At 46.3% G+C, this 25,440-nt stretch overlaps 9 protein-coding genes across 9 annotated transcripts; 5 read left to right on the plus strand and 4 right to left on the minus strand.

Moving 5' to 3' along the window:
- Positions 1 to 1,617: 1,617 nt before the first annotated feature.
- N7537_007796 (FAD-dependent oxidoreductase) lies at positions 1,618 to 3,000 on the plus strand (the record flags this gene model as incomplete). The annotated part of the gene is made up of 1 exon (XM_056898851.1): positions 1,618 to 3,000. One exon carries the CDS (start codon positions 1,618 to 1,620, stop codon positions 2,998 to 3,000), a length of 1,383 nt encoding a protein of 460 aa, XP_056750927.1.
- Positions 3,001 to 3,539: 539 nt separating this feature from the next.
- On the minus strand, positions 3,540 to 3,805 carry N7537_007797 (uncharacterized protein; the record flags this gene model as incomplete). Its single annotated transcript, XM_056898852.1, has 2 exons — positions 3,540 to 3,569; positions 3,638 to 3,805. The coding sequence occupies 2 exons, from the start codon at positions 3,803 to 3,805 to the stop codon at positions 3,540 to 3,542; spliced, it is 198 nt and encodes a 65-aa protein (XP_056750928.1).
- A 1,801-nt stretch (positions 3,806 to 5,606) lies between these two features.
- N7537_007798 (Dyp-type peroxidase) lies at positions 5,607 to 7,610 on the plus strand (the record flags this gene model as incomplete). The annotated part of the gene is made up of 8 exons (XM_056898853.1): positions 5,607 to 5,641; positions 5,718 to 5,940; positions 5,992 to 6,299; positions 6,359 to 6,457; positions 6,520 to 6,630; positions 6,699 to 6,838; positions 6,915 to 7,253; positions 7,306 to 7,610. 8 exons carry the CDS (start codon positions 5,607 to 5,609, stop codon positions 7,608 to 7,610), a joined length of 1,560 nt encoding a protein of 519 aa, XP_056750929.1.
- Positions 7,611 to 8,434: 824 nt separating this feature from the next.
- Positions 8,435 to 10,669, minus strand: N7537_007799 (iron-containing redox enzyme family protein; the record flags this gene model as incomplete). The annotated part of the gene is made up of 1 exon (XM_056898854.1): positions 8,435 to 10,669. One exon carries the CDS (start codon positions 10,667 to 10,669, stop codon positions 8,435 to 8,437), a length of 2,235 nt encoding a protein of 744 aa, XP_056750930.1.
- A 4,092-nt stretch (positions 10,670 to 14,761) lies between these two features.
- N7537_007800 (uncharacterized protein) lies at positions 14,762 to 15,085 on the plus strand (the record flags this gene model as incomplete). Its single annotated transcript, XM_056898855.1, has 1 exon — positions 14,762 to 15,085. The coding sequence occupies one exon, from the start codon at positions 14,762 to 14,764 to the stop codon at positions 15,083 to 15,085; it is 324 nt and encodes a 107-aa protein (XP_056750931.1).
- A 351-nt stretch (positions 15,086 to 15,436) lies between these two features.
- Positions 15,437 to 15,949, plus strand: N7537_007801 (uncharacterized protein; the record flags this gene model as incomplete). Its single annotated transcript, XM_056898856.1, has 2 exons — positions 15,437 to 15,547; positions 15,710 to 15,949. The coding sequence occupies 2 exons, from the start codon at positions 15,437 to 15,439 to the stop codon at positions 15,947 to 15,949; spliced, it is 351 nt and encodes a 116-aa protein (XP_056750932.1).
- Positions 15,950 to 18,355: 2,406 nt separating this feature from the next.
- N7537_007802 (uncharacterized protein) lies at positions 18,356 to 19,861 on the minus strand (the record flags this gene model as incomplete). The annotated part of the gene is made up of 1 exon (XM_056898857.1): positions 18,356 to 19,861. The coding sequence occupies one exon, from the start codon at positions 19,859 to 19,861 to the stop codon at positions 18,356 to 18,358; it is 1,506 nt and encodes a 501-aa protein (XP_056750933.1).
- A 374-nt stretch (positions 19,862 to 20,235) lies between these two features.
- Positions 20,236 to 21,390, minus strand: ftmC (cytochrome P450 monooxygenase ftmC; the record flags this gene model as incomplete). The annotated part of the gene is made up of 4 exons (XM_056898858.1): positions 20,236 to 20,429; positions 20,485 to 20,888; positions 20,938 to 21,077; positions 21,175 to 21,390. 4 exons carry the CDS (start codon positions 21,388 to 21,390, stop codon positions 20,236 to 20,238), a joined length of 954 nt encoding a protein of 317 aa, XP_056750934.1.
- A 2,318-nt stretch (positions 21,391 to 23,708) lies between these two features.
- Positions 23,709 to 25,272, plus strand: N7537_007804 (Tim22-complex subunit TIM54; the record flags this gene model as incomplete). Its single annotated transcript, XM_056898859.1, has 2 exons — positions 23,709 to 23,803; positions 23,867 to 25,272. Exons 1-2 carry the CDS (start codon positions 23,713 to 23,715, stop codon positions 25,270 to 25,272), a joined length of 1,497 nt encoding a protein of 498 aa, XP_056750935.1. The 5' UTR covers positions 23,709 to 23,712.
- Between the last annotated feature and the right edge of the window lie 168 nt (positions 25,273 to 25,440).

Here is a 25,440-nt window from a genome sequence, read left to right on the forward strand (position 1 = left end):
TTCTCCTTTCTCAATCCCCTCTTTAACATTATGTCCTCCCCCTAGTTACCCCAGCTTCAATTGGTAGTGATATTATCCTACCTACTTGGGCTTGTTTGTCGACTGTAGCTAAGTTTCTCGTTATGTAGTATTAGCGTTATTGGCTAATAACTATAGTCTTCTATACCTAGGTCTATAGCCATATGGCCTATGGGTTCGTTATCGTCTTCGAGTCCTATATAATAAAACTGCTAGAGACCTATTCAACATATAAAGTTGACTATACTAGGTTGAACGGGAACCTTGTCTAGTTCTCTCTTATTCTCCTGTGTAGCAACTCTACCTCTTAAGGGTCACATCAATGATCTCAACTCAGTTCTATACAAGCCATATTTGAGGTTTCTTATAATATATATACAGATATAGGAACTATACCATATTTAACCACGCTATAGTACACTGCCCGGTCAGGAATATACCAAAACTCCAGCCGCAGTAAGGATGACTATCGTAATTCTTCTTTGTACCTATTTAAAATTTAACATACGCTGAAACTCTATAGCTTCGGATCTATTAATAGTCAATCGTTTGTGTGAAATATCACATCACTAATTGACGGTGAGACCGTGTTATATCCTAGGTCCACTTGTGATCAAAGACCGCAGATTTCAGCCAGCCACCTAGGACAGCTCATCTCTCTTTTTAATTTTAGTTCTTTTAAGCGAGAGTTGAACCTACAGGTATTATCACTATCTATATCTGTGGTTCAGTATTGAATTGCATACTAAGCCTACACATTTCCAACCCTTCCAATAAATGTGGATACAATATACAAACTACTGCATTTGTAAACAGCTGGGCACAGAGTAGCGGATCCTGTATTGTTTCTATATCAAATTAACAATCAACTACTACCCTCGGAGACTCAATCAACTTGCCGCAACCGTAGGGTTCGATTTAAAATATAAACCTAGCTTGGCAAACTCCTAAGCCCTCAACTTTTAGTACGATACTGGCGAATTTCAATGCAAATAGTGATAGACCCACAGTAGGTTATACATCACAAAAAGTAATACCTCAATAATTAATGTCACTTTACAAATTACAGGGCTAGCCGAGACCGCATATGTAATGCTGAAGCAAGAAATTTAGCTGACTCGCCTGACCGATGTCGGCCAGTCGCGTAGCCAAGATTATCGACGTTGACGAGAAAACGGGCCACGATACCCATGTCTTTGATTCAGACCCACACACCTGATTCACGAAGTCAGCCATGTTCGGCTAGAGCTAGTTAAGTCCACCAGAATCGTAAAAGGGAATGCAGAGTTCGGAGCACTATGGCAATATATGAAATAACTCGGTGGGAGGAACAGAGACGAAGACCATGGTCGCTCAGGACCTGTAGACCATGCCCATGTGCCTGCTTCCCGCCACTGGCGGTTTGCTATACAGGTCAGAAATTTGCAGTATTCTCTTCGTAGAAGACATCCGCTGCATTTGGTTAGGCCGATCACGGATGCTCGTAGGGGGACTTCAGTATTCTCGGCCATGGAATTCGTCCCTCCGCCAACAACCCCGAAACCCCGAACGGCAGCACCTGGAACCTAAGGTCATTCAATTGTGCTTTTGCAAATAAATATGTCTTTCAATCAACCAGGCATCCCGTTAAAAATCACAGTTATCGGCAGTGGGATGGCCGGTCTCTCATCAGCAATAGCGCTCTCAGACATAAACCCCGACCACCAGATTACAGTCCTAGAATCAAACACCTCCCTAAGTGAGCTCGGCGCAGGACTGCAGCTCTTCGCAAACAGCACTCGTGTCCTACACAAATGGGGCCTAACATCGGCTCTGGAAAAAGTTGCTTTCCAATCCTCCCACCTGTCAATTCGCCGCTGGAAGGATAACACAGAATTGTCCTTCAACTTGAACAACCCTTCAAGCACATGGATCTACGGCTGGCCCCAATGGCAGATCTACCGACCAGATCTGCAGCAAGCGCTATATGATCGGGTGAAACAGCTGCCCAACGTGTCTGTTTTATTTGGTAAGTCCGTTAAATCCGTGGACCATGAGACCGGTACTGTCCACACGGCAGACGGGGAGCTCTTCGAGTCAGATCTCACGGTCGCGGCAGACGGCATCTGGTCTCGAGCCAGACGATGCTTGCCGGCGTCAAAGGATGTGTCCCCCATAGCTTATCGGGAACATCACTACCGTGCTGTGATACCGCGGTCCCGAATGCTCTCCAATCCAATCACTGCGCCATTTATGGCTTCCCCGGAGGCGAAGTCATGGGTGGGGCCTGGCGTATTTGTATTGGGGTATACAGTTGCCTCGAAGGAGTTATATAATCTTGTTATTGGTGTTCCACGGCCGAGCGAAGGAGTGCCAGTCGGGTCTTGGAATCACCCTGCCGACATTGAAACAATGCGGGGGCTTGTGTGTGAGTGGTGTGAGGAGGTACAAGCGCTGGCCTCGCTTGTGCAAGAGGGGGAGTGCGTTTCCTGGACCTTGGGCGAGGTACCTCCTATTCCCAGCTATGTCAGTACATCCGGAAGGGTAGCGCTAGTTGGGGACGCGGCGCATGCACTTCTTCCTCACGCTGCACAAGGGGCCGGAATGGCGATAGAGGATGCAGCGAGTCTGGCGGAGTTTGTGGGGCATCTGAAGTCGAGAGAGGATCTGCCGAAGGTGATGAGTGCTTGGAGCCAGTTTAGACAGGCTCGTGTGGATCATCTACGCAGTATCAGCCGTGGCAATGCCAGTGACATGACACTTCCGGATGGAGAACGTCAGCTTTCACGAGATGAGAAATGGAATGCTATTCGCGATAAGCAACGGGCACAGTTGGCTGAGCTTGGACTTGAGAAGGTTAGAGAGAAGATGATCCGGGAGAGACCCACGCCTGATCCCGCTTGTAAGAGCACATTTGAGCCTGGTGGTAGAATGTGGATCAATGGATTTGATGTGTGTGAGGAAAGTGAGAAGTTCTGTCGTGAAAATCTGGGACTGCAATGAGGGCTTGCTTCATGTCATGAAATTTGGGCCATATGATAGTTACGCAAAATACAAATAACAGGGCATTCATTATTTGACCTCATTATCAGGTCCACGGACAGCGAGATGCTACATCTATAGTTCGCCGTAACCTAGACCAAATTTATGATCCATGTTATGGTCGGTGTTCGATATTGATCGTTTGAGGAACAAAATTGGACTAAAGCCCAAGATGCCAGTAGTCCTCACTTTTATAGACCCGGGAAACTCCAAACACCATCTGTGACTGTACTCCAATCTGCTATAACCTCAATTGGAATATTTTTTACCTTATCCAACACATATGTTTATGATACAGCTGGTAATAGTAGTAGTAGGAGTCGTGTACAGTGTGTCCCGAAACTGGTGCCACCACTTTACTCTTCGATTGTTCCTAGTTAAAAAACTGAACCGGCTACCAGTTGGAAGAACAGAACATTTTCATCACAAATCGAAAGTGACCTCCTATCCTCCAAGCCTGTTCGTAGAAGTACACCATTTACTCTTTGTCCATGCTCGGTTTAAGCACTGTCGCAGCACGTCCAGCAGCCCTATAGCACATTTAATTAAATGTTAGTCGTTTATAATAATAAAACAGGTAATAATTGGTGGAACATACGTTAGAAAGCTGGGTCTTTTCGGTATCAGGAGGACATGTGTAGTTGTTCGACTTAGGGTGGCAGACGTTAAGGCAGTCAACATCGGCTTTTTGCCAATTTTCCTCGCCGGCAGAGGCAGTAGAAATGATCAAGGCAACGGTGGCCACGAAGATAGAGTAAAAATGCATGTTGGTTGCTGAGTGTTGTAGAAAACTTTGAGAAATATGTTGTGTGATTTCTTGGAATATCATCTACAAGAGTGTTCAAAGGTATTTATGTAATTTGAGCGTCTTGCCAAGACTTCCAAATTCCTATAGTTCATTCAAACAACAATATAGATCCAACCTACACACCGCTAGGGGCCTATAATAGGGTGTGTCATCGGCGTCCGCAGTTCTCCAGCTGGGTCGACCTTTACACATTTCGTCATTGAGCATTCCGCATCTAATATATCCCTTACGTCTTCCATCAGATAATGATTAGTCGAAAAAGTAATATCAATTGGTAAAACCACCTTTACTACGGCCCCATTGTATGTTATCGGTTGCTCCAACATTGCGAGAAATGAAACGGGGGATATCAACCACCACTAGTTACTCAGGGGTCTGCGGCGTTTACGTAACTTTATTTTGGTCTATTAAAGTTGTCCTCAGATAAGCTTTTCTTTTCCCCTGCTCCGTTGCCGATTGGCCAGTTCATCCAGTTCATCCATGTAACCGTGTTAATGTTATGCCTACAGGGTGCCCAAGTACCTTTTGTATGGGTAAGTCATACAAAATATACCTAAATTCTAGATTTTTGCATCTAGTGACAATCTTGCATCTAGTGGGGCGCACCAATACCAGCTGATATGGTGTTGGGCGCTTGGCACAGTTATACATCACTTTTCGTCCCATGTTCGTACAGGGCAACAGTAAATCAGAGCGGTTTAATATAAATCCGAGGTAGATTCTATGGAAAATTTCATTTGTGGCAATGCATAGCTCATGATGACTCGGGCGATTGTGCATGGTATCTCGAAGCAGGTGCAATCACAGTAGCTGCAAGTACTCGTCACATGCATACACGGGCAAGGCGTCTGTGTAACCTATCATAGTCACCTTAGTGCAGACGGACTCAAGCCAAAATACGTAATTCAACGCTGATCATATAGAGCGATCTCTGATGATATCTTGGCAGGTTTTGCGGCCAAGCAGCGGGACTCGCGGACACTCTAAGTAATTCATCCTTGTTTACTTGACCATGGGTACTTCAGGGCCCATTTTTTGATATGACCGATATTTTAGAACATAAATACATTGGTATATGTAATTTCACGCAGCCTAGGGCGCTTATATTTATAGTATTATTCAAGGAACACCCCGAACTAATATGTCCCATAAATCACAAACAAATGTACGCTTGATATCCTTGTAGATACTACAACTACCCAGGAAGATTCAGAGGGGTTCGGGATTGCGATACTCAAGTATCTATCTGAACCTACGCCTGATAGATGCCAGTTGGGAATCTAGCTGAAATCAAACTGAACATTCCTGAGGTTTCTGCCGGACAATACTAGAAGTGGAATTAAGATGGCCGAAGTACCTCAGCTCAAATATGGAACGCCACAGTATATGATTGGTACATGCTGGATTGGTAAGGTAGCATCCACTTAAAATCCATACCTCTGCGATGATCTATCTCATCAGGGTCATCTAGAATCGTAATCGTCTTTGTTGCGATTCGCTGCAAGCTAAACCCCGCACGAATGAAACAATCTACGGCAGCATCAGCATAGCATGGTTATGCATCTGGCCCCCGCCTCTTCCGAATTTCTTTTTTCTGGGAGACTTCCTTACACCGCTATCCAAGGGACTATGTTTTGACATATCTCAACTCTGTCCTATAAAGCTTTTCTGGTTTCCCACCGTTATACCATTGATCAATTGCCTCTTGAAACAGGGGAAAAGATAGCTCGACGACGTACCGAATCATCAATCGGACAAGATGCCAGACCAGAAGAACATCCAGGGAGATACTTGGTAAGTCAAAAAGCTACTCTTACCATTAGGCTCTCAGGAACGGAATATGGATTGTCTCTTGAACTGACGCAATCAGGCCTCGCCTGCCTAAGAAGGCCGAAAAATTCGTCTTTTTTCGAATTACCAATGTGCAAGAATTCAAGAAGGGACTACCAATGATGGCTGATTTTATCACTACAGCCCATATAGCCCTGAAGAACCGTAACGATATCTACAAAAAGAAAGCAGATGGTACTCTGAATGGTATCATCCATTTAGTATCGATCAATATTGCTTTCTCGGCTAATGGCCTGGCCAAGGTAAGTACTGGAAAAATAGTTATATGAGATACACTTACTTATTTTTCACAGCTTGGGGCGGAAAGGTTCAACGATGACATCTTCAACGGTGGCCAGTTTAAAGATATGACTTTCCCGTCGGATGGCGAGCCAGCCGAAGATCACCAAGGTCTCGATCCTCAGCAGGACTGGGTCAATGAATTCAAGCCCAGTAGTGGTGGAATTGACGGTGTCCTCACCGTGGCTGGTGACAGTCTCCCGAGTATTGAGAAAATGACCCGAAAGACATTTGATTGGGTGTTCAATGTCGGCAATGACAAGCAAAGTATTGAAGAAGTCTATACCAGGGATGGTCAAGTCTTCGCCAATCATCTTGAGCAGTCCGTTTTACCAAACTCCGTGCGAATATAGGCGTAACTGCTAACATCTATGGTCATAGCTTCGGATGGGTGGATGGTATTAGCCAGCCCATCATTAAGGGAATGGACGACATTGCGAAGACGAAGGATAACAGAGGAATGGCACCGATAGACCCCGGGTAAGCAATCATCATCTCATCTTATTATATGGTCTGTCAGATCTAATTCTGTGATATCTCAGAGTCATCTTTGTCGGACATGAGGGCGATGAAAGCAAACATCCCGAATGGGCTAAGGACGGTAGCTTCATGGTCTTTCGAATCTATGAACAGCTAGTTCCCGAGTTCTACCAGTAAGTACCCCTATTGTAAGATCGATATCTGTGGGCTTGGTTCAAGTATACTAACTTTGTGTACCTAGTTGGTGTGCTGCGAATTGCCCTATTGCTACGGAAGAGGCGAGAAAGGCCATTGAACAGGGAAATCCGATCGAGTGGTCTGACAAGTCAATGGATCAGATGGGTCTGTTTTCCTCGCGATTGGTGGGACGATGGCCTGATGGTTAGCATCCCCATGCAGGAATCATATTCTGCTCCTAACCCAATACTCATGATACTGATCAAGTGCGACGTATTAGGTGCACCAATGGAGCTTCATCCACTGGAGGACCCCAACTGGGCCAGAAACAAAGGACAGTTTGGAACGAGCGCGTTGAAGACGATGAATAATACCGATGACTTCAACTATAACCCCGCGGATCAGACGAGATGTCCTTATGCCTCTCATATGCGCAAGACCGGTCCTCGGGACGACTATCCCGGTTACACCAAGCACGTAATGATGCGCCGAGGAATTCCTTATGGGCCATGGTGCTCTAATGATGAACGGGCAGGTGGATCTACACAGCATGAACGTGGCCTGCTATTCGTCAGTTACCAGAGCAGCATTGAGAATGGATTCGTCACGCAGCAAAAACGTATGTGCCTCTCATGAAAATTGAAAGTGTTGTATTTTCTGACGCTCTGCAGGGTGGGCAAATGCTTCTAATGGTCCAACGGATATGGCGAAGCACTGTGGAGGGGCTAGCCAGGGAATTGACCCTCTTATTGGCCAAGTTCATCCCAGCCGGAATGGGAAGAGTACAGGTGTTCAGATCAATGCCAAGTACGACGACGCTCCTCGGATTCCCTTCCCTGACTCGGACTTGGAGAAACTTGGTCCCCAGGTCCACGATAAAACTGTTGCGTTGGACAGGCTGGTTATTCCGCATGGTGGTGAATACTTCTTTACCCCCTCAATTTCGGCGTTGAAAGATTACTTGCCCAACGCATAGGTGGGCTTGGATCACATTTTCGGTTGAATACTTCTCCCAATGCTGCTCGATATTTGTCCCTGCACGCAATCCAGACCGAGAAAGCTCTAGTATGCCTAAAAGTGAACTAGCTGTAGGAAGTAATTGTCTAGAGAATCAGGTTACCATCGGAGGGCATGGGTGACAACATTGCAGTATTATCAGCATAGAAAAGAAGAGAAGCTAAGATACATGAAGACATGCTCCAGATGGGTGAGAAGGCAGACCACATAACTAAACACAACTAATATTGCGAATACTCCTGCATTTTCCTTCGCCCCATTTGTGAATTCCTTCATGCTTGTCAGACTCGGGATCGACGTCAGCGAAATATTGACGATCCTATGCTATGAATCCTTTATGTGAAGGGGTTGGTTACCCCCAATACATCATGAGACAACACAGGTGAAGCTAATTGGTAAACCAGCGTGAATTGATTCAACATGCACAAATCTAACTGTAACGTGGAATTTTCAAGTTATGGGATGCTATACCCCCTAATTTTGAAGCGTGCGCAAGTTAATTCTGACAGTACAACTGGGAATCAAGATTCATGACATAGAGAGGGCATTTCCGCCAGCGCAAAGGAGTGGACCAAGCGGTAAATCAACTGATAGAAATTAAGGTATAGCGAGCGTACTAGTTAGGTTCGCAATTTTAATATTCTCAAAAAACAATAAGAGTCTATATTTGAAAATCTACTCAGACATTATCAGTAAGCAAAATACAGGATAGTAAAAAGGCCACATGTTTCAACCGTAAAAACACAGGTAGTCAATGCAACATCTCGTTTCTTGACATATCCTCTATTTCTGCATATTGACCTTAAGACAATCGTTAATCTCTGCTTTTGCCATAGCATACCCATGAGAATAATCCGTGAGCAAACTCCCATCTGTAGATATGTGTTGCTGGCACTCTTTCAAATAATGGTATTGTCGACGGAATAGAACTTGCAAATGGACGCAACTTTCTGACGAAAGTAGTCCAGCGCTAGGGGCGTCTGCAATGACCCCCTGGAGCTCAATTAGAGCCGCGGAGATACCAAGTAGAACACCCAAATTTTGGAGGGGTTTTGAAGATAGCTGAAGCATCTTGTCTGCGAATTTAGAGGGCCAACGAGCGAGGAGCATCGCCAGGTCAGGGGGAACGGGGAGAGAGGCTCGTTTAATCATCTCCAGGCCAATTCCAACAAGGCCATTGTCTTCTTCCGTGTGTGACTCATTTATCCCTGTGACCACTGTATGCTCTATCTCAAATCCAAGTTGAGCTCGTAACAAACGCACCACTGCGCAACCCATTGGGTCTGCGGTCCTCCCCGGAGCGTATACAAACAACTCAAGGAGACTGCACTGAGAGAACCAAATAGGCAGCAACCGCGGTAAATCAAGATCACCTGCACTGAATTCCCGCTGCATTGATAGTTGCCGGTGGTGGAGCAAAGGTGCACTCTCATCTGTCAGGTGTGTGGAATTTGGTGATCCAGATAATTCCTGGGGTATATTCGAGTTGCTGCAGCCCTGGCAATGGGCGGCCTCTGAAAGACCAAGAAACTCAAAATAAAATGGAATGCGGTGTGGTCGTAAAGAATCAATCCATTGTTGCAGAGTATTAAGTTCTTCTCTTGTAAAGGTGCCGAACATTTTGCCTCCCCAACGGAGTTCTTTCACCAGCCTGCTCTTGTTGCTGTCACCGGGATAAATCCATGGCTTGGAGGCGGTTAGAGCTTGGAGAAAATTCGCTTGCCATTTCTCGTCTAACAAGCTACTTGGGCTCAGCCAGTCATCTAGAGAGCGATTGCCAATATTTGCTTTGCATCCGGCGTGTATTCCTTGCGCAGCCTGAGCTTTGGCACGGAATATCTTACCCACTCTGGATTCAAGCTGGTCACAGGGCATAGAATCAAGATTGAGAGGGATTTCTGCCGTCTGAATACCCTCAGAACCCAGCCATTCACTCAAGATATATCCTGCCTGAATCCGGCGCCACGCAGTATGGGCGGCTTCTTTGCCTTCCATTTCCGATATTTTTTGTATGTAGTCCACCACGCATTCCATCGACATAGCGGCATGACCGGAATGGCTGTTGTCAATGGACACATGAAGTATGAAATAGTAAGGATCAAGTCCAACTTCTGGTAGCTCCTTTGCTGCCTGCATTGTATCCAGCTGAAGCATTTCGAAGTGCATGGTGAACCCCAGTATCTCCGGGAAAAAGTCTTCCGAAAACCTGGCTATCATCAATTGAGCTGCAGCCGCTCTCCAATACCTGATACAGCTGAAATTCCATCTAGGATGAAGAATTTCCTTTGTTGTTGGGGAGGGTAATTCTGGCTCAAAAGTCCTTAAGAGGTCCTCATAGATGTAAACATGATGCTGGTGAAGATCACCATCACCGAGCTCCTCAGTGAACACCTGCCAAGTTTTCTTCATGATTGGACGCAAGGCAAATGGTAAAGTGATTTTGTTCAAGTGGCCCAGCCAAGCGCCATCAACCAGCTTCAACGGTGCAATCTTCCTCAGCCAGGACTCTGCATCCTGTCGGTCACGAACCAATTGCCGGGGGCCGCCCACTTTTCTCTGCGCGATATACTGTGCGTATCGATCCGTTACATCCTTCTGATGTTTGTGGAGAAACTGGGAAAGTTCTTCTTTGTTGAAAGTCTCCATTGATAGGATACTGGGATGAGACTCTCTTTTTGTATATTCGCTCAATCCTTCGGACAATAAGAACAAGATTGCTTGTCGTGCAAGTGGTAAAACCTCCGGATTATGCTCCACATTTTGCAGTCTGAAAAAGAGATTTTTATAAAACTCCAGCTCTTGGAATCCTGATTCTTTGGCAATCGGTTTCACGGCGGAGGGAATAAAGGTCAACTTCTTTGAGAAGCGAAGGGGTGTTTGCCGACATGTTTGACTGTCCTGAGGATTCCAGATTCGACGAAAACAAAATGCGGCGGTGATGAGTAAGAGGAGGGCGACTATCTTCGAGATCGGTAAAGGTAGGAAGGGAGCCAGCGGGATTTCATAGTCTAAATCCATCGTAATTTTTGGGTGAATCCGAAGGCCAAAGAAGGGAAGGGAAGAGCTACAAGGCCTTCACTTATTTCAATTACGAATCCTCGATTCCAGATCCCAAGTTTCCATCAGAATAGATCGCATTAGGTTCGACAGGGGTTGGTCATTGTGATCTGTAATTTTGTTCGACTTGCTGGGTTTATTTCGATAAGTCACGCAAGCAAAGAATCGGTTGCATGCATGTACATTTCCATGTCCCCGGTCCCCGAGACACATGGGCAGCTGTTGTCACGACGCACACCGCCACCTTTCTGTTCTTTGCATCCATTCTATTGGGATTTATAGGCTACTAGATGAGACAGCACAATGTATTATTCTATTGTACGAAGTATGAAGATGTAGAGAGGGAAGGAGAGAGCTAGACTACTACTATGAAAGGCACAGATCATGCGACCAATGAGAGATTTCACTGTATCAACCTATAGATACCTATACGTACCTGCAGTCATTCTAGAAATCGGCTGGACCACCTCGGCAGTACACACCACTGCGCAATTCTTTGCTGGATCGCCAAGAGACTAACGCCGACCATTAAGAACGCCACATTCAGCTGAGAGAAGTTGAGGGAGCTGAGGGGAGCTGAGGGTCGTTCTTTAATCCACCTTTGATGACCAAAGAATCACATTACTACGGACTCTTTAGGCGGAAGTAAGTTTGTCGGTACTGAGTGGAATGCTAAAAGACGGTAACGAAAAGGCCCGTAATCGGCCCGTTCTATAAATTACCATTTGTTATGGACTCTGGCATAGCTGGTTTAGGTGGACGGTGCATGATGAGGGTAATAAATGGTAATCTATGTAAGGTACGGGTTAGTACCTACAATTTTTGGTAATCTGGTCTTTACACGAAACTGCTGCCATTCAATTCCTGCCTTGGTGGATCTGCTTATCTCATTCGTTAATTTACAAGGTCTTTCTACTATCCTCCACCGCGCCAATCTTGAAATGACCGATGAAAATACGCCACTGGCTGGGCGTCAGTTATTCTCGGAATACAGTGCCACGGCTCAACACAACAGGATGCAGAAGCGAGAGAAGAAGCATCCCATATCGACTGCGTCTTTATTTCAATTGCTTTTCTAGGTAGTCAGGCTCAGCCCTGCTTTCAAATTCTCCCTAGAGTGCTCTCGCTAACTAGAAGTTACCGATAGGAATATTTCTCGCGGCAGCAGACGATTCTTTTGTCTTAGCTACACACGGCGGAATTGCCACCGACTTCAAGCGAGTTTCATTGGGGCCCTGGCTTATTTCAGGCTATAGCCTTGGACTCATTGATACGCTTCCGTTAGTGTTTGAGCGCCGTGCGAAGGTTATACCAGGTTACATGTCCGACAATGTCAGTACGGAAAACTCATTCATGCATATGGGTACAAGTTGGTGCTACTGATAACCTATCTCATGTTCTCGTTCGATTCTACCATTACGTAGGTTCCAAACAACCCGTTGTATTGATATGACGTGCTAAATCCTCCCCAAGAGTCGTTCTACCCTCAATCTGGCCTCGCCGAGATAAGTTATGATGCTGCGAAGTTATTATGGCATGGCGTTATCTTTTGGATTCAGCTGTGGAACCTCTTTTGATGGAACTCTTGTAGACATCGTTTCCTAGAGATGGTAGGTTGGTGCTCCTGCTTATTATATTTCGGCTGTTGGATATGCATTATTCAGGTGCTTCCTCGTTCCAGTCCCATTCGGCCTACTCTTCATTTTTTTTTACGCCATATGGAGACTACCAGCACTAAATAATAGCTCAAACAAAACGCAAGATGGACTTGCCTAAGTTTTCTCATTAGAAATCTTGTCACCGCATTTACGGTTCTGTGCTATTCCCTTTGAGGAGATAGTACTGCAATGGCTGGTACTTTTGCGATAGTTATTTTGCCTGCCGTTGCGTATGGATAGAATGAAAGATTCTGGACCAAAGCTCCGTTGGTGTCTTTGAATGTTATTAAGCATAACCGGATCTGAGAAATTTATCTGACGCAGTTTGTTGCTTGCTTTGCTACCTTTGGTGTAAGTTAACCCAAACATGTTCAAACCCCCCAACTAAGTATCCAAAAGCTTCTTTCCAATATCAGCGAGTTTTTTACGCCAGCCAGAAGCGCTATAGCTTCCTTCAGTGGAGTCACCTATATTCCTATAACGGCTAGATGCATTGTTGTATCTGCTGCGGGTTTCTGATATAACGGTAGGAAGAGCCTGAGGATGCTACAAATTAATACTACACATGGAAGCCACACATTCGACTAATGCCTTAGCAGCACCGGCAAATACAAGGCATTGATATTTACATCTTCCTTTCTTAGTCTTCCGGGTTTGGGTCTGCTTTTGCTTCGACTTCGATGGTCGGAGGAACCCAAACGCTGGGAACTGAGGTACCTTTTGATTCATGCTGTCGGTCATACGGGGATCATTACTACCTTATTTGCTTCCATATCAGTGTCAGTTCCCAAAGATGCCGGAGCCGGGGAAATTACTACCTACTATTTGGCAAAGCAAATAGGAATGGTGGTGGTAGTAACGGCCACGGCAGCTTTTACATGCACAGTGTTCAGGGTGATTTCCTTGAGAAATTCGACATGGAACCTAATGAAAATGATTTGGGTCTGGTTTTGAGATGGGCATCGCTGTCTCAAAAGATTAATAATGTGTAAACAATTAAAGATATATTACGAGACAATCGATTTGCATTAACACACCGATAGACTTCAAGTGGTCGCCAATAGTTACAGTTAAGCTCCGTATTTTTCCACGTCCTAGTATCTGCTTCTGACTTTGCAGGTAGGGCTCTGCACCACATGCATGTTGCTTGTTATTCTCGCGCTTTTGTGCATGCCACAGCTCTCTCTAGGTTGGTTGGACCGCTGTTAAAATCGTCAAATTTGTACATTGCCATACACTTATATAAAGGATAAAGGACAAGAACAATGGATATAGCTACCTATTGCAGTGGGGAAACAGGCTCTTCACTACGCATTGCGCTCTCTTCTATTTTGGAATGCTATGACTTTGTTATGTAAGCGTTGGGTTATAAGGTTGCAAGTAGTAGATATACACAGATTGAGAACACACACTCCTACCCCTCTCTGAATCCACTTCCTGGGCAGTGTACCAGGGTTCCTTTACATGCAAAGTTGAGTATAAAGCTAAACTAGGAGTGCTGAATCGACCCGTATCCCTCAGAGCATACTGCCTTGAGAGTTCCCCTCTTCACTATCTACACATTCTCCGATATTAATGTTGAATAATGAAAACCTTTATGTTAGCCGAATATCGGAATAACCTAGCTTTCTTAAGATCTGAAGCCGATACAAAGCAACGATTCCAATGGTGAAAATGTATAGGTTGTCATGGCTTCCTTAATTTCTTGTTCAGTTGTACATTTTGCAGTGAAGACTAATGAGAAAGGAGCTATGTCTACAGGGGCGAATAGTGACTAGTTTATCAAAACTCCATATCACATACTCTTGTTGACCGCCTGCACTAGTTCTGTATCGTATTGTACTCCAAGTATCCACAATTTCAATCATCCAATCCCCATACCTCGGCAACTCCGGCAACTCCACTGGTTCCATCTATGTAATATGTTGTCCCGTGGGCGACCCACATCAGCAGTGTTGGTCCCCACTGATCTTCCCGATCTCCCCGATCTTCTCATACCCAACAATCGAATTGAAGCTATTCCTTTTGATATTACACCATCCCACCATGAAATATTCGTGACTGGCCTATTAAAAAACGTAGTTGCGCCGCCTCCGAGGCCCATGGATCACAAAAAAGAAATACCAAAATCACTCCGCTAGCGCGGTTGAACAGTCGGCAATCTCAACCAAGCTACCCTACCCCCACCAAACACGTTATTCCTTAAAGAAGCGATCTCACGCTCCAGCAAAATCCAAGAACGCAACTCCAGTCCCGCAAAGCCCAGCTCTCATTACTTGAGTCCTATACGCACCAGTCGACAGCGTCAAACTGCATTTGCGAAGGCGCTTCGCCAGCGACATGCCTGTGGTTTCGAAGAACAAAAGGCGGATTCTTTGTCTCGACCGAGCGTTCAATGTCGGAGTATAGCACCATCCTGCGCAATTTGGATGGAAATTACCCATCAGTACCACCGGTTCCCACACTAGTGCTTGATCGGTCATCATCGACTACGTTGATCACAGAGCCATATACGCCAGTTGAGATGGGGTTCGATCCCAGCTTGGTGTACTCGCAAAGTCCCCCTCTTTCCAGATCTCCTCCTCCGGATTTCCCATCGGCTGCCTCATTGCCTGCCCTTCATTTGCCTATTCATCGACCGCAAGTTCCTGACCCCGTCGATCGGGCTATTGATATGATGGTTAATGAGCTGGGGTTTGCCACTGATGATGCCAAGTGACCTTTTAATATCACGATTACTGGTAAAAGGATCGGTGCTGAGGCAGCTGTGCAGCAACTTACGAGGCAGAGGAAGAGGAATGAGCGCAATCCGTTTGGTAGGAGGGATAGTCTGTTATCGTCTGTTATCAAGAGACAGAAATCTCATGATTCGTGGTGGTGGTGGACTTGAAGATAAAAATGAAGATAATGTTGATGTTGATGTTCTTCGCGTGGTGCTTGTTGAGTTTCGAACCGCACGTATCATTATGTGCGATATACCCTTGTCGATTTGTCTAACTCTCTTTATTGCTTTCAGCTTATATCAAACTTAGTTTTCCATGAATACGCACTTCTGACTTTTCTTTTCTCAATGTACGTTTCTCGCATCGATGGTCGGGTTCCACTTACGGAACTGAGCGAGAGTGATACCACCAGCCTTCTTCTAGATCTCAGAGCAGCCCTCACCATCAGCAACCTTTTGGTACGTCTTGCAGTCCGATGACAGGTTGGGTATCTGCGGTGTAGGGCCATGGGTGTTGGAATATGGACACACATGTTTTTGTCAAGATCCATCAGGTATTTACTATTTCTCAATCCCTTTCCCGCAGTTCATCACGATTTAGTTAACAAATGATACGTTCAGATGTACGCCGAGTTCAAGAGCGCACTCGTCGCTGATGCCGCACTTGTCATTGACAACACTCTTCCTGATTTGGAGAACAAATTTGCGCCTGTTCCTCCGAAGAAGAATGATTCATGGTTGAACACCTTACTAGGTCTCGACGCCTTGGGTGTGCCAATGGTTGGAGGAAAATTCTTTGATAATGATGCTCCCTCTCCTTATGTCGTTCATTTGGTTGCATTTGTGGATTTACTAATTTAACATTATAGCGCTCGCGGATTTACCAAAGGTCGTAAAGGAAATGTCGACGAATATGTCGGTGCTCAGGATGTCGTCGATATTATCCGATAGACTTCGAAGCACTGAGGCCACGGAGCCGTAAAATGCAGGGCAAGGGAGCCACGCAGTGCGACGGTAACATCAAGAAGCAGGAGGTGCACTGGGCTATATACAAAAAATAGTTTTCGGTCATCCTGAGGTCTCACTGCGGATGCTTGAACGAAGATGCTGTCAAAAATATTGTCTAGATAGTTGCACTCTCTACAATTTTCTCTCCAATATACTTTAAATATTTTATGGCTTTTAAACAACATCCACGACTAGTGGGAGAGCAAATGCCTGCTACTGTAAAGGGTAACTCACAACAAGATCCATTGACGAAGACAAACAAACGAAGATGGAGAGAAGGAGGAAGCTAGCTCGTGGGGAGGTGAGATCTAAACACTATGTCTGGAAGCAAATTAACTAAGCAAACCACATGCCATAGTTAACGTATTTCACAACCGAGCTGGCTACCCCAAGACACTGTAGTGAATGCGATATTTTACAACCTTATATCTCAGCAACCACATTGAATTCTTATTTTGTTGTCAAGGGATAGCTCTCGATAAGGCTGGGTCTTTCAACGCTAAACAAGAAAGTCTTAACTGTTACATTGTCACGGTGTCGAAAATTACATTATTGGGAGCTAGAAATGAGTATATCTTAATCACCAAGCTATGAAAATTATCCACACTGTCTTGAGTAGTTAGTTATCATCTCAAAAGCATTTGAGTACAGGGAAATTTGTGTAAGACAATTTTTGTTGAGATATAACGTTGTAATCCATCGGGTTTTGGGGTGACCTGCTCGCTTGCCCAAGTATGTATTAGTTACTTCATGCAGTTATGCATAATCAGGCCGGCATTCAGACATCCAATACTGAACTCCCAAGGGCTAGCTGCTGTACGCCTTTGTAGCCGATGCCTCTCGGCGGTCTGTACACTCTAACTTCTTTCCTCCGAGCATCAAGCTTTACATCCGTGGTCAAGCTGAGCTTGAGATACATGTCCGCAATTCGACAATCGATTGATTTCAAGGCGAGTGCTATTCTAATCAATCTCAAGTCATTGACCAACACCAGTATTTGGCATAACACTGGGCCTGCCGGACTGGGCCTCAATCTGGAGTAAGCTTTCCAATAGATCACCTATACAGAGACCACGAGGAGGCAGGAGATGCAGTCTGGAACGGGCTGAGGAACCAAGCAAGGCAAATCCAGGAGCTCGCAAATAGGACAAAATACACACTCAGCGTTGGACTCCTACGAACAAAAAAAAGCGACCCAAGAGGATTTTCGAGAGAAGCTAGTACCGATCGATATGCTTTTGGCGGATGTCGATGAGGAATGTTTCTCTAGAAGCTCTTCACAGTCACTGAGCCTGACCGGGCCGGAATTTACTCACCGAGCGTGACTTTGAGAGCCCTCGTAAAGCGGCAGTTAGGATGGTGGCGTTCTACCAGTACTATGCCACCCTGCCAGCAAAAACGAAGTGCATCCATCATTCGTGAATCACACGGGGAAAAAGAAAAGATTTTCGACAGCTCAGAGATTCGAACTCTGGTCCCCGAAGGGACTCGCTTAGCAGGCGAGCGCCTTAACCACTCGGCCAAACTGCCATTGGAAGGTATTTAAAAGGTATGTAGATAAAAATAGACCAAATGCACAGGTATCGGCCCTGGAGGTCAATAATATTTCAGATATCAAGAAAAGGATTTTACCTCGGGCTAGAGGCTCATATAAAACGGCTACGAAGGAAGACTTGTCTCTTACGGTTAGACGATATGGCTAATAATTTTCCTTCTCCAATTATAAAGACGCTGCCAATCGGATTCTTGTATAAACTGCGGAGTGGTCTAGGAAGAGAAGAACTTAAGTATAAAGTTGAAGGGGAGTGGTGGTAAGCCAGGTGTCTCATTTACAAGATCAATGTTCCCTCCATGATCTCTTTTGCCTCAGGTCATCCACGCAGTCATCGTAAGTATCGAAGACGAAACCCCTGCCCCATGTTAGGAATTTTCTCTTTGCTATATAGCATGGCTATATGTGCTCACGAAATGTGATGATATTCTTGGACTGCATCGATTATCAAGGAGACTTCCAAGGTTGAAAATGTTTCCGTCCGTGCCAGCCGACCAAGTCCGGTCAGGCCCACCCCGGCCGGGTCGGCCCGTAAGCCTCACCTTATAATCCCACCGAGTGGAAGCTTAGATTACGGCCCTTACGTATACATACCCCCTGTTCCTGAAGAACCGAATGATACCAGCGTCTTTACAAATTTACAACATTCTTTTCATATGACTGTTTTGTTTTGTATAAATTTACAATTTGCGATCACTGACTCATTTCTAGCCCAACCCTTGAGACGATTGTGCCTTGTTACTTTCCCAGAGGGAACGCGGCGTCAAGCCCACTCCGTTTCTGCTGTGATTGTAGGCCTCCTCACCACCTTCCACATCTCTAAGCAACTGCAAAGCCCTAGGGTCTACATTCACCGTGGCAGCCAGGTAATGCAAAGCAGTATTTCCATCAACATCTTGGGCACGCACATCGAGACTCACAGCTCGCACAAGAAGGTGTAGGGTACTAAGCTGGGCCTCTTGTTCTAGCGAGGTGAGTGGAATTGTTGGGCTAATATGTTGGCCTGGAATGGGCCTCGTGAGCCCGGTGCCATTGCTCGGACTCAAGTGCATGGGACTGGGGAATGCGTGCGATAGCCAGTGAGAGTCGAGAGTGCGGGCACAGTGAATACTCTGGACAGAATCTAAATTTTTCTGGTCGATATAGTCGGATGTCAAGGGAAGAGACGCAATGTGGAGTAGGCTGTGTCCTAATGCTGTGGTCCCTGCCGTAGAGAGTGGCATAGGGAGGCGGGATAGGAGGTCCGGATCATGACGGGCAACTGCTAAGTGAAGCGGGTGAATGTCGAAAATAGGAGAGCGTAGGTGTTGATCAAGGTCAGGGTGCTGGAGGAGGTGCACGATACACGCCCAGATATCTGGGTTGTGTGGGTCGCACCGTAGAAGTGCAAAAGAGAGTGGTGGTAGCGCGGCTGTTGGAGTCGCCAGGGGGAGGTAGTTGGGAGAGTAGTGATACACGTGGAGCAATTTATGAAGCATTGCAGGCTGACCAGCTTTAATAGCTTCGTGGACGGGAGAGGAAGTGCTGATGAACGATGGCTTGGTATCGTCAAACTCGGCTCGACTAGCCTCCGAGGTACTTAGCCAGGCGGACTCATCCGCTCCTGCATCGCGAACCAGTCTAAACAGATTTTCATTTCCAAGCCCAGCAGCCACTTCCAATGCAGTGAGGGCTTTTGATAGCCGCAATCGCTGACCAGGAACATTCGGCTCCGTCCAAAAACGTGGGAAACCTTTGCTCCGCTCATCCAATTCGGCTTGGGTCAAGGGCTGAGTCTGCTGTGTAATTCCTTTGCCCTCTGCCACTGCCAGTATTTGTTCCCGCGGAGGACAGAGAGCGAAACTCGACATGTCGGTTTTAGCGTCTCGGCCACGAATGAATCGCACGGCATAGTCAGACAAATCATGCAGCGTGGTGCCTGTGGGATCTGCACCAGCGGCTAGCAGTGCCCGGACATTCTCGGGTACATTTGCCCTAATGGCGGCAGTCAAGGGAGATTCGTATGTACCGTATATAGGGCCCATGGTATTGGCATTTGGAGAACATGCCTCTAAACTTCGGTCCACACGACCAGTGGGTACGGACTCAAGGTGAGTAAAATAATGTTTTAACAGAGCTTCCAGGACAGCTGAGTTTGGGTTTCTGGCGGCCACGATGGTAGCCGAATCCTCGAATGTCCCTTGGAGGTCCTTCCTCGTAAGTCGATAAGCCATGGTGGGGAAGGAATAAAAAGGATATCTCTGACGGGAATGATGGGTGCACTGGATAGAACGAACACACGGGATGCAGAGTTAGATGTCTTATAAACAAGTAATACAGCAATTTAAAATGAAGAAGGTATTCACTGTGGTTATGAGGATATTTACTCTGATAATATTTCCCGAGGCCAGATTCGTCGAAGAGCGGGGTGGCCCATGATATCATAGCCCCTGGTACTAAGGTTTATATCATTGGCTTTATAAAAAAAAAAAAAAAAGATAATGTGATGAACGGCTACCAAACTGAATGAAATACTTCATTTAATATGATGCATTGCCCCACCCCGCCGCGCAAGAACAGAGAAGAGGATGTTGGAGCCAAAGTCTACCTAAAGCGGTGTCCGTTCAGACAAGACCAAGTGTAATGGCCCAACATCGATTGCCAGATAATCCCGAGCACATGCATCGAATTTGCTGCCATCTTCCCCGGGGGCAAATGCTATATCAAAATTCATAGCAATATGCGTTACGAATATGCGCATGGACATCATCGCAAGTTCCTTGCCAACACATCCACGAGGGCCTGGTAATGTTAACCATGAACAAATTCTGAACTATTCGACCGAGGTGGCACTTACCAATTTGAAACGGAAAATATGCTTGTTCGTCAAAAATCAAATTGTCTCTCTGTTCTAACCATCGCTCTGGTAAAAACTCAGCAGCTTTGTGAAAGAATCGATCGTCCCTTTGGAGTGCATATTGGGGAACCAAGACGTTGATGTCACCGGGGACCCAGGTGTCACCTATTTGTAGGCCTTCCGGTGGAGTGACACGAGGTAGGCCGCTTGGTACTGCAGGCTTCAATCGCATGGTTTCTTTCAAGATTGCATCAAGATAAGACAGTCTTCGAACTTCGGCATATTTGTAGGATCTTTCACGGCTTGGGAAAATATCATCAAGTTGCTGCTGAAGCTTTTTGTAAACGTGTTTGTTGGCAACTAGATAGTATATAACACATGCAAGGGTGTTTCCAGTGGTGTCGCTATCAAATTGTTAGATTCTAAACGGTTCGTAGATTACTTATTCCCTACCTGCCGGCCAATATCAGGACATTTCCATCCTCGGCAAGAGCTTTGGCTGTAGGAGGAGCCGATCGATCGTTCTCAAATTGCGCTTTCAGAAGCCATGATATCACGTCTCGCGGTGTATCGCCGTTCGACTTCTGGTATTTCTATAAGGATGATACCATAGTCAGCTCTGCAAGATCAGTATCTTTGGGTGAGTTCCCGAAAGGATTCCTTCTAACTTGCCAGTGCGGATTTCTTGACCATGTTGTTGCAGTAGATTTTAAAAAGGCCAAATCCCCCACTCAACGGCTGGAGTGCATTCAACGGATAGGATAGCCACGGAATCTGATTCAAAAGCCCAATCATGAAGATCTGGTCATGCACACCTCTGATAGCGTAATGCTCTACGCCAGATTCAAGTTGATTAAAATCTTCGCCAAAGCCAACGAGGCCCATCACGTCGAACGAATAGAACATTGTCCACTGCACAATGTTAAGTGGCTGGTTCACTTGAGACTTTAATTGCCTAACCAGCACGCTGGATTTGAAATTGACATGCGGCTCATATGTTGCAAGGGCTAGGTATATCAGATGCTGAGGTGTCTATTGGGGTCCAGCACGCTCACCTTTCAGACTCAGCCCGCGATCCCATGCTCGTCTCCGAAGACGGTGTGATGCTGGGTCTCTAGCAGTGTTTATAGATGTTTCATTGTCGTGCCTGGAGACTTGGTGGTACCAAGCTGACTTTTTGCAAGGGGACTGTGGGCCATAAATGAGGGGAACTGCTGAAGGGTGGAAAATGGTAATCTCCCGAGGACCTTCAGAAGTAGGCACCAATATAATTAGCCATGCTTCTGGGGAATGGAATCTTATTGGGCTGTCTTACCGGTACGAACGTAATCTCCATATTTCTGACGCAGATCAATCTGTTCAGAAAAATATTGGAAATTCTTCCACTGCAATGAGAAAGCATAGGCTTTGCTTAATCTCGCCGCAAACGGACCGGGATATCCCTTCAATCGATGGAAAAATGCACGATATACACACAAACTGAGCGTCAAGCCCGCATTAAAACACAAAGTTGCCAAAGATGCCCATCCAGCAGCTGCGACAATACTGAAGTCACAATATTGACGGTAAGCCCCAACAAATATAGCCCATACCAAAATATAAACGCAAAAGAACCGAAGTATTTGATAATCGACCTCGAATGGACGTATAACGAGATGGAATGCAATACCAAATGTAGCGAAAAGAATTGGAAAAATCCACGGATTGGGAGAACATGCGCCATTAAAGGTTCCAGATTCCATGGCGGTTGGGATATCACTTGATTTTAATCAAGTCCTACTTGTGTCTGTGGAAGGCGTAGTAGTATGCCAGCTTTTGAAGAAATAGTTGTAGAATGGCCGGGAAAGTCGCAACAGTTGCACGGCATTTGCCTTTCGTCTCACCTAATTTTCGGCTTATTATAGAGGGTGCGGCCTTTCTTTAAATGTTCAAGCAAGACAGAAGATGGAAAGGAGTGGCAGCCTGTCTCACGCACATGTACATGCACATGTGGGCTACGTGTCAGCCAGATTGCACACCTGGGCAGGCGGGGCTGCTTCGATGGGAAACCTTCTCTATTTGGCTTCCAAGTTAGATCTGCATCGATTGGATCTGTGTCGCATAATCCAGGGTGGAAAAACCAGGATAGAGGCGTGCTAGATCAACCCTAATATTTTTGGTTCTGGGTTTACAATAGTTGTATAGTTGTATAGTTGTATAATTTTATAATTTTATCACAACCCAAAAGAATTGGAATTGATGAAGCTTGAGCTGAAATGGAAAATAAAATAAAATAAAATACAAAGTTTCTATTTAAAAGTCACACAGTCACGAGAAGCATGTCCTCCTTGCTTACTATGTGTAGCTATGAGATCACTGCGCAGAACATTAACTTCTGCCAAGTGATTCTCTGATCTTCCTTTTTCTCACCACATTCATCTGCGGACCTCACATCGTAAGACCCTTTCATCAGGCTTTCATATGCCTCAGGGCCCAGTTCCGTCGGTTGTCCGACTGCCTGCAAGCTCATATCATAGAACTCCCGAGGTCTTCGATTGCCTGATGCTCCACAGCGAATATATTGTATACCTTGAGCAAGCGAGGTGATATCGAACGTATCCAATGAAAGACTGCTCAGCTCGATCCGACAGCTTATGATCGACGTCTTCCATTTTCAAAAGACGGACATTGAAGAGTCAAAGCGAAAGTGAGCAAGCTTGCAAATTAAACTGGCTTCGAGAGAGTGCTCCCAAGTATATTCTGAAAGCTTATTTTGTCATGTTAAGGTTCGAATGTTTTTTGGCTACTACATATTATCTTGGGGTTTCAGTATCATTGCTTAATCCTTGCAAGGGTTAAATGGGTTATATTGCGTATGCTTTTCATTTTCAATGCCTGTTGTCAGACAGATATGGTTTTTGCGGCAAGGAAAAAGCTCTGTGAGGGCCTCCTGGTGATGCTGTGTTTGTTGCCAGGTGGTTTCTTCTTGCATGATTCGCCTAGATAATTGAAATTTTCCTGGGAAAGCAAAAAAGGCCAAGGCACCGAAGTGATCAGAAAGCTGAGCAACATGATATTCACATGTCATACCTCATAAGATCCGACGCAGACGATGCTAACCCGGATGAGTTTTATATAAGGCCACGTGACGTCGGGATAAGGTATTCCCGAGGCAAACAATTTTCCCCGATCGAGCATGCCCCGGGTGTACTTTATTTATACGTATAGACGATTTCTCCATTATACACAATGGCAGACTCCTCGAGCTCTGCTGTGCCCTCGGGCACTGGCAAGCCCCAGGCGGCCCCGAAGCCGCCTAACCCAGCGTTCAAAATGATGGGTACGTCTCTGTTCCCCAGATTTGAACGATCCAAAAAATTGCTAACACTGATATGATCAACAGGTCTCCCTAATATGCGGTTCAAACTGCCCTCTCGCAACTGGATGATCTTCCTTACTATCACTGGATCATTCACCGGTGCTCTTATATACGATCGTCGGGAGAAGCGTCGCGTACAACAAAAGTGGTCGGAGCTCGTGGCCCATATTTCGAAAGAAACTCTACCAATCGACCAGATGCGCCGGAAAATGACGGTATACTTGGCTGCGCCACCAGGAGATGGTCTGCGTGTGGCCCGGGATCACTTCAAGGAATATGTCAAACCAATCCTGGTGGCGGCGGCGTTGGATTACACAGTGGTCGAAGGGCGACGTGAGGGCGACGTGAGAGCCAACACGGCGGAAAACATTCGCAAGCTGCGCCGAAAGGCCGGAGAGCCCAGCTCGGCCGTCGAAGAGGTCGGTGTGGATGCAGTCGTTGCTGCTACCCGGGAACACATTGGAGTCACTGATGAGCCGGGCCCCAAGGGCGACTTGGTCATCGGCCGACACACCTGGAAGGAATATATCCGGGGCTTGCACGAGGGATGGCTTGGCCCGTTGGATGCGCCAGCCCCGCCTCCGGAGGAGTTGACGGCGGATACATCGAAGGACGTCAGTGCGGAGAAACCCGCTAGTCTCGCGAATCCCGAGATTGCGAGCATCGATTCTCCCGAGTTCTCTGAAGAGAAAAAAGATGAGATCCCTGAGCCTAAGATCGAAGAGCCCGAGAAGGAAGAGGAGACGAAAGAAGAGAAGCCTGCTAAGCCAGCCGGTCCTACTCCCGCATACATCTACCCCAGCGAATACTCGTCCGCCATCCTCCCCCAAACTCTCCCCCAGTCCTTCGACAGCTCCACCCCAGTCGAATTCCCCCATCTCCTTGGCTTCCTAAACACCCCGATCCGAGTCTACCGCTTCCTCACACAACGTTACCTTGCCGAGGAAGTCGGGCGCGATGTTGCCGCACTTGTCCTCGCGAACAGCGCACGGCCATACCGCGAAAACGCCCTCAGTGCTGACTCCGAGCCCACTGCTGCCAGCGTTGACTCCACCCTTTCTACTGACAACTCGTTCACCGACCTCCCCCCTCGCAACTATGAGCAGCAGACCGTAATGGAGGCTGCTGAAAGTGAGTGGCACAAGTCAGTGCACAAGCGCGACGAAGACGGGAATGTGAAGGAGCGTGAGTGGCTCGATGATATCGTGCTTGATCAGCGCATTGCCTCGCGCATGCAGCGCGCCACCCTTTCTCCGGAAGATGAAGCACGCTCTCAACGCATCGCTGAGCAACAGGAATACATTCTTGGCGAGGAGCGGCCGGCTCCCGTGCCTTTCTGGAAGCGCATGTGGGTCGATTACGGCTATGGCGAGAGTGACGAGGTCCTCAGACGTAAGCCCATCTTGGGTAACATCGATGGAGAAGAGTGAAGAGGTCTTCAAAACATTTTCTGTTTGATCTTCACAATTTGAATTTGGCTATATACTATAACGGTTACGGGATGGATTCTTCCCTGGCATTCAGCACGGCATGGCATGTGTTGGTCTTTTTGTTTAGCATATTGCGACTCCCTCCTCGGCTTGTATATTAAAGGCGTT

The sequence above is a fragment of the Penicillium hordei genome (assembly GCF_028827395.1).
Source record: "Penicillium hordei strain IBT 12815 chromosome Unknown utg000004l_segment0_segment0, whole genome shotgun sequence".
In the NCBI taxonomy this organism is placed as follows: Eukaryota; Fungi; Ascomycota; class Eurotiomycetes; order Eurotiales; family Aspergillaceae; genus Penicillium; species Penicillium hordei.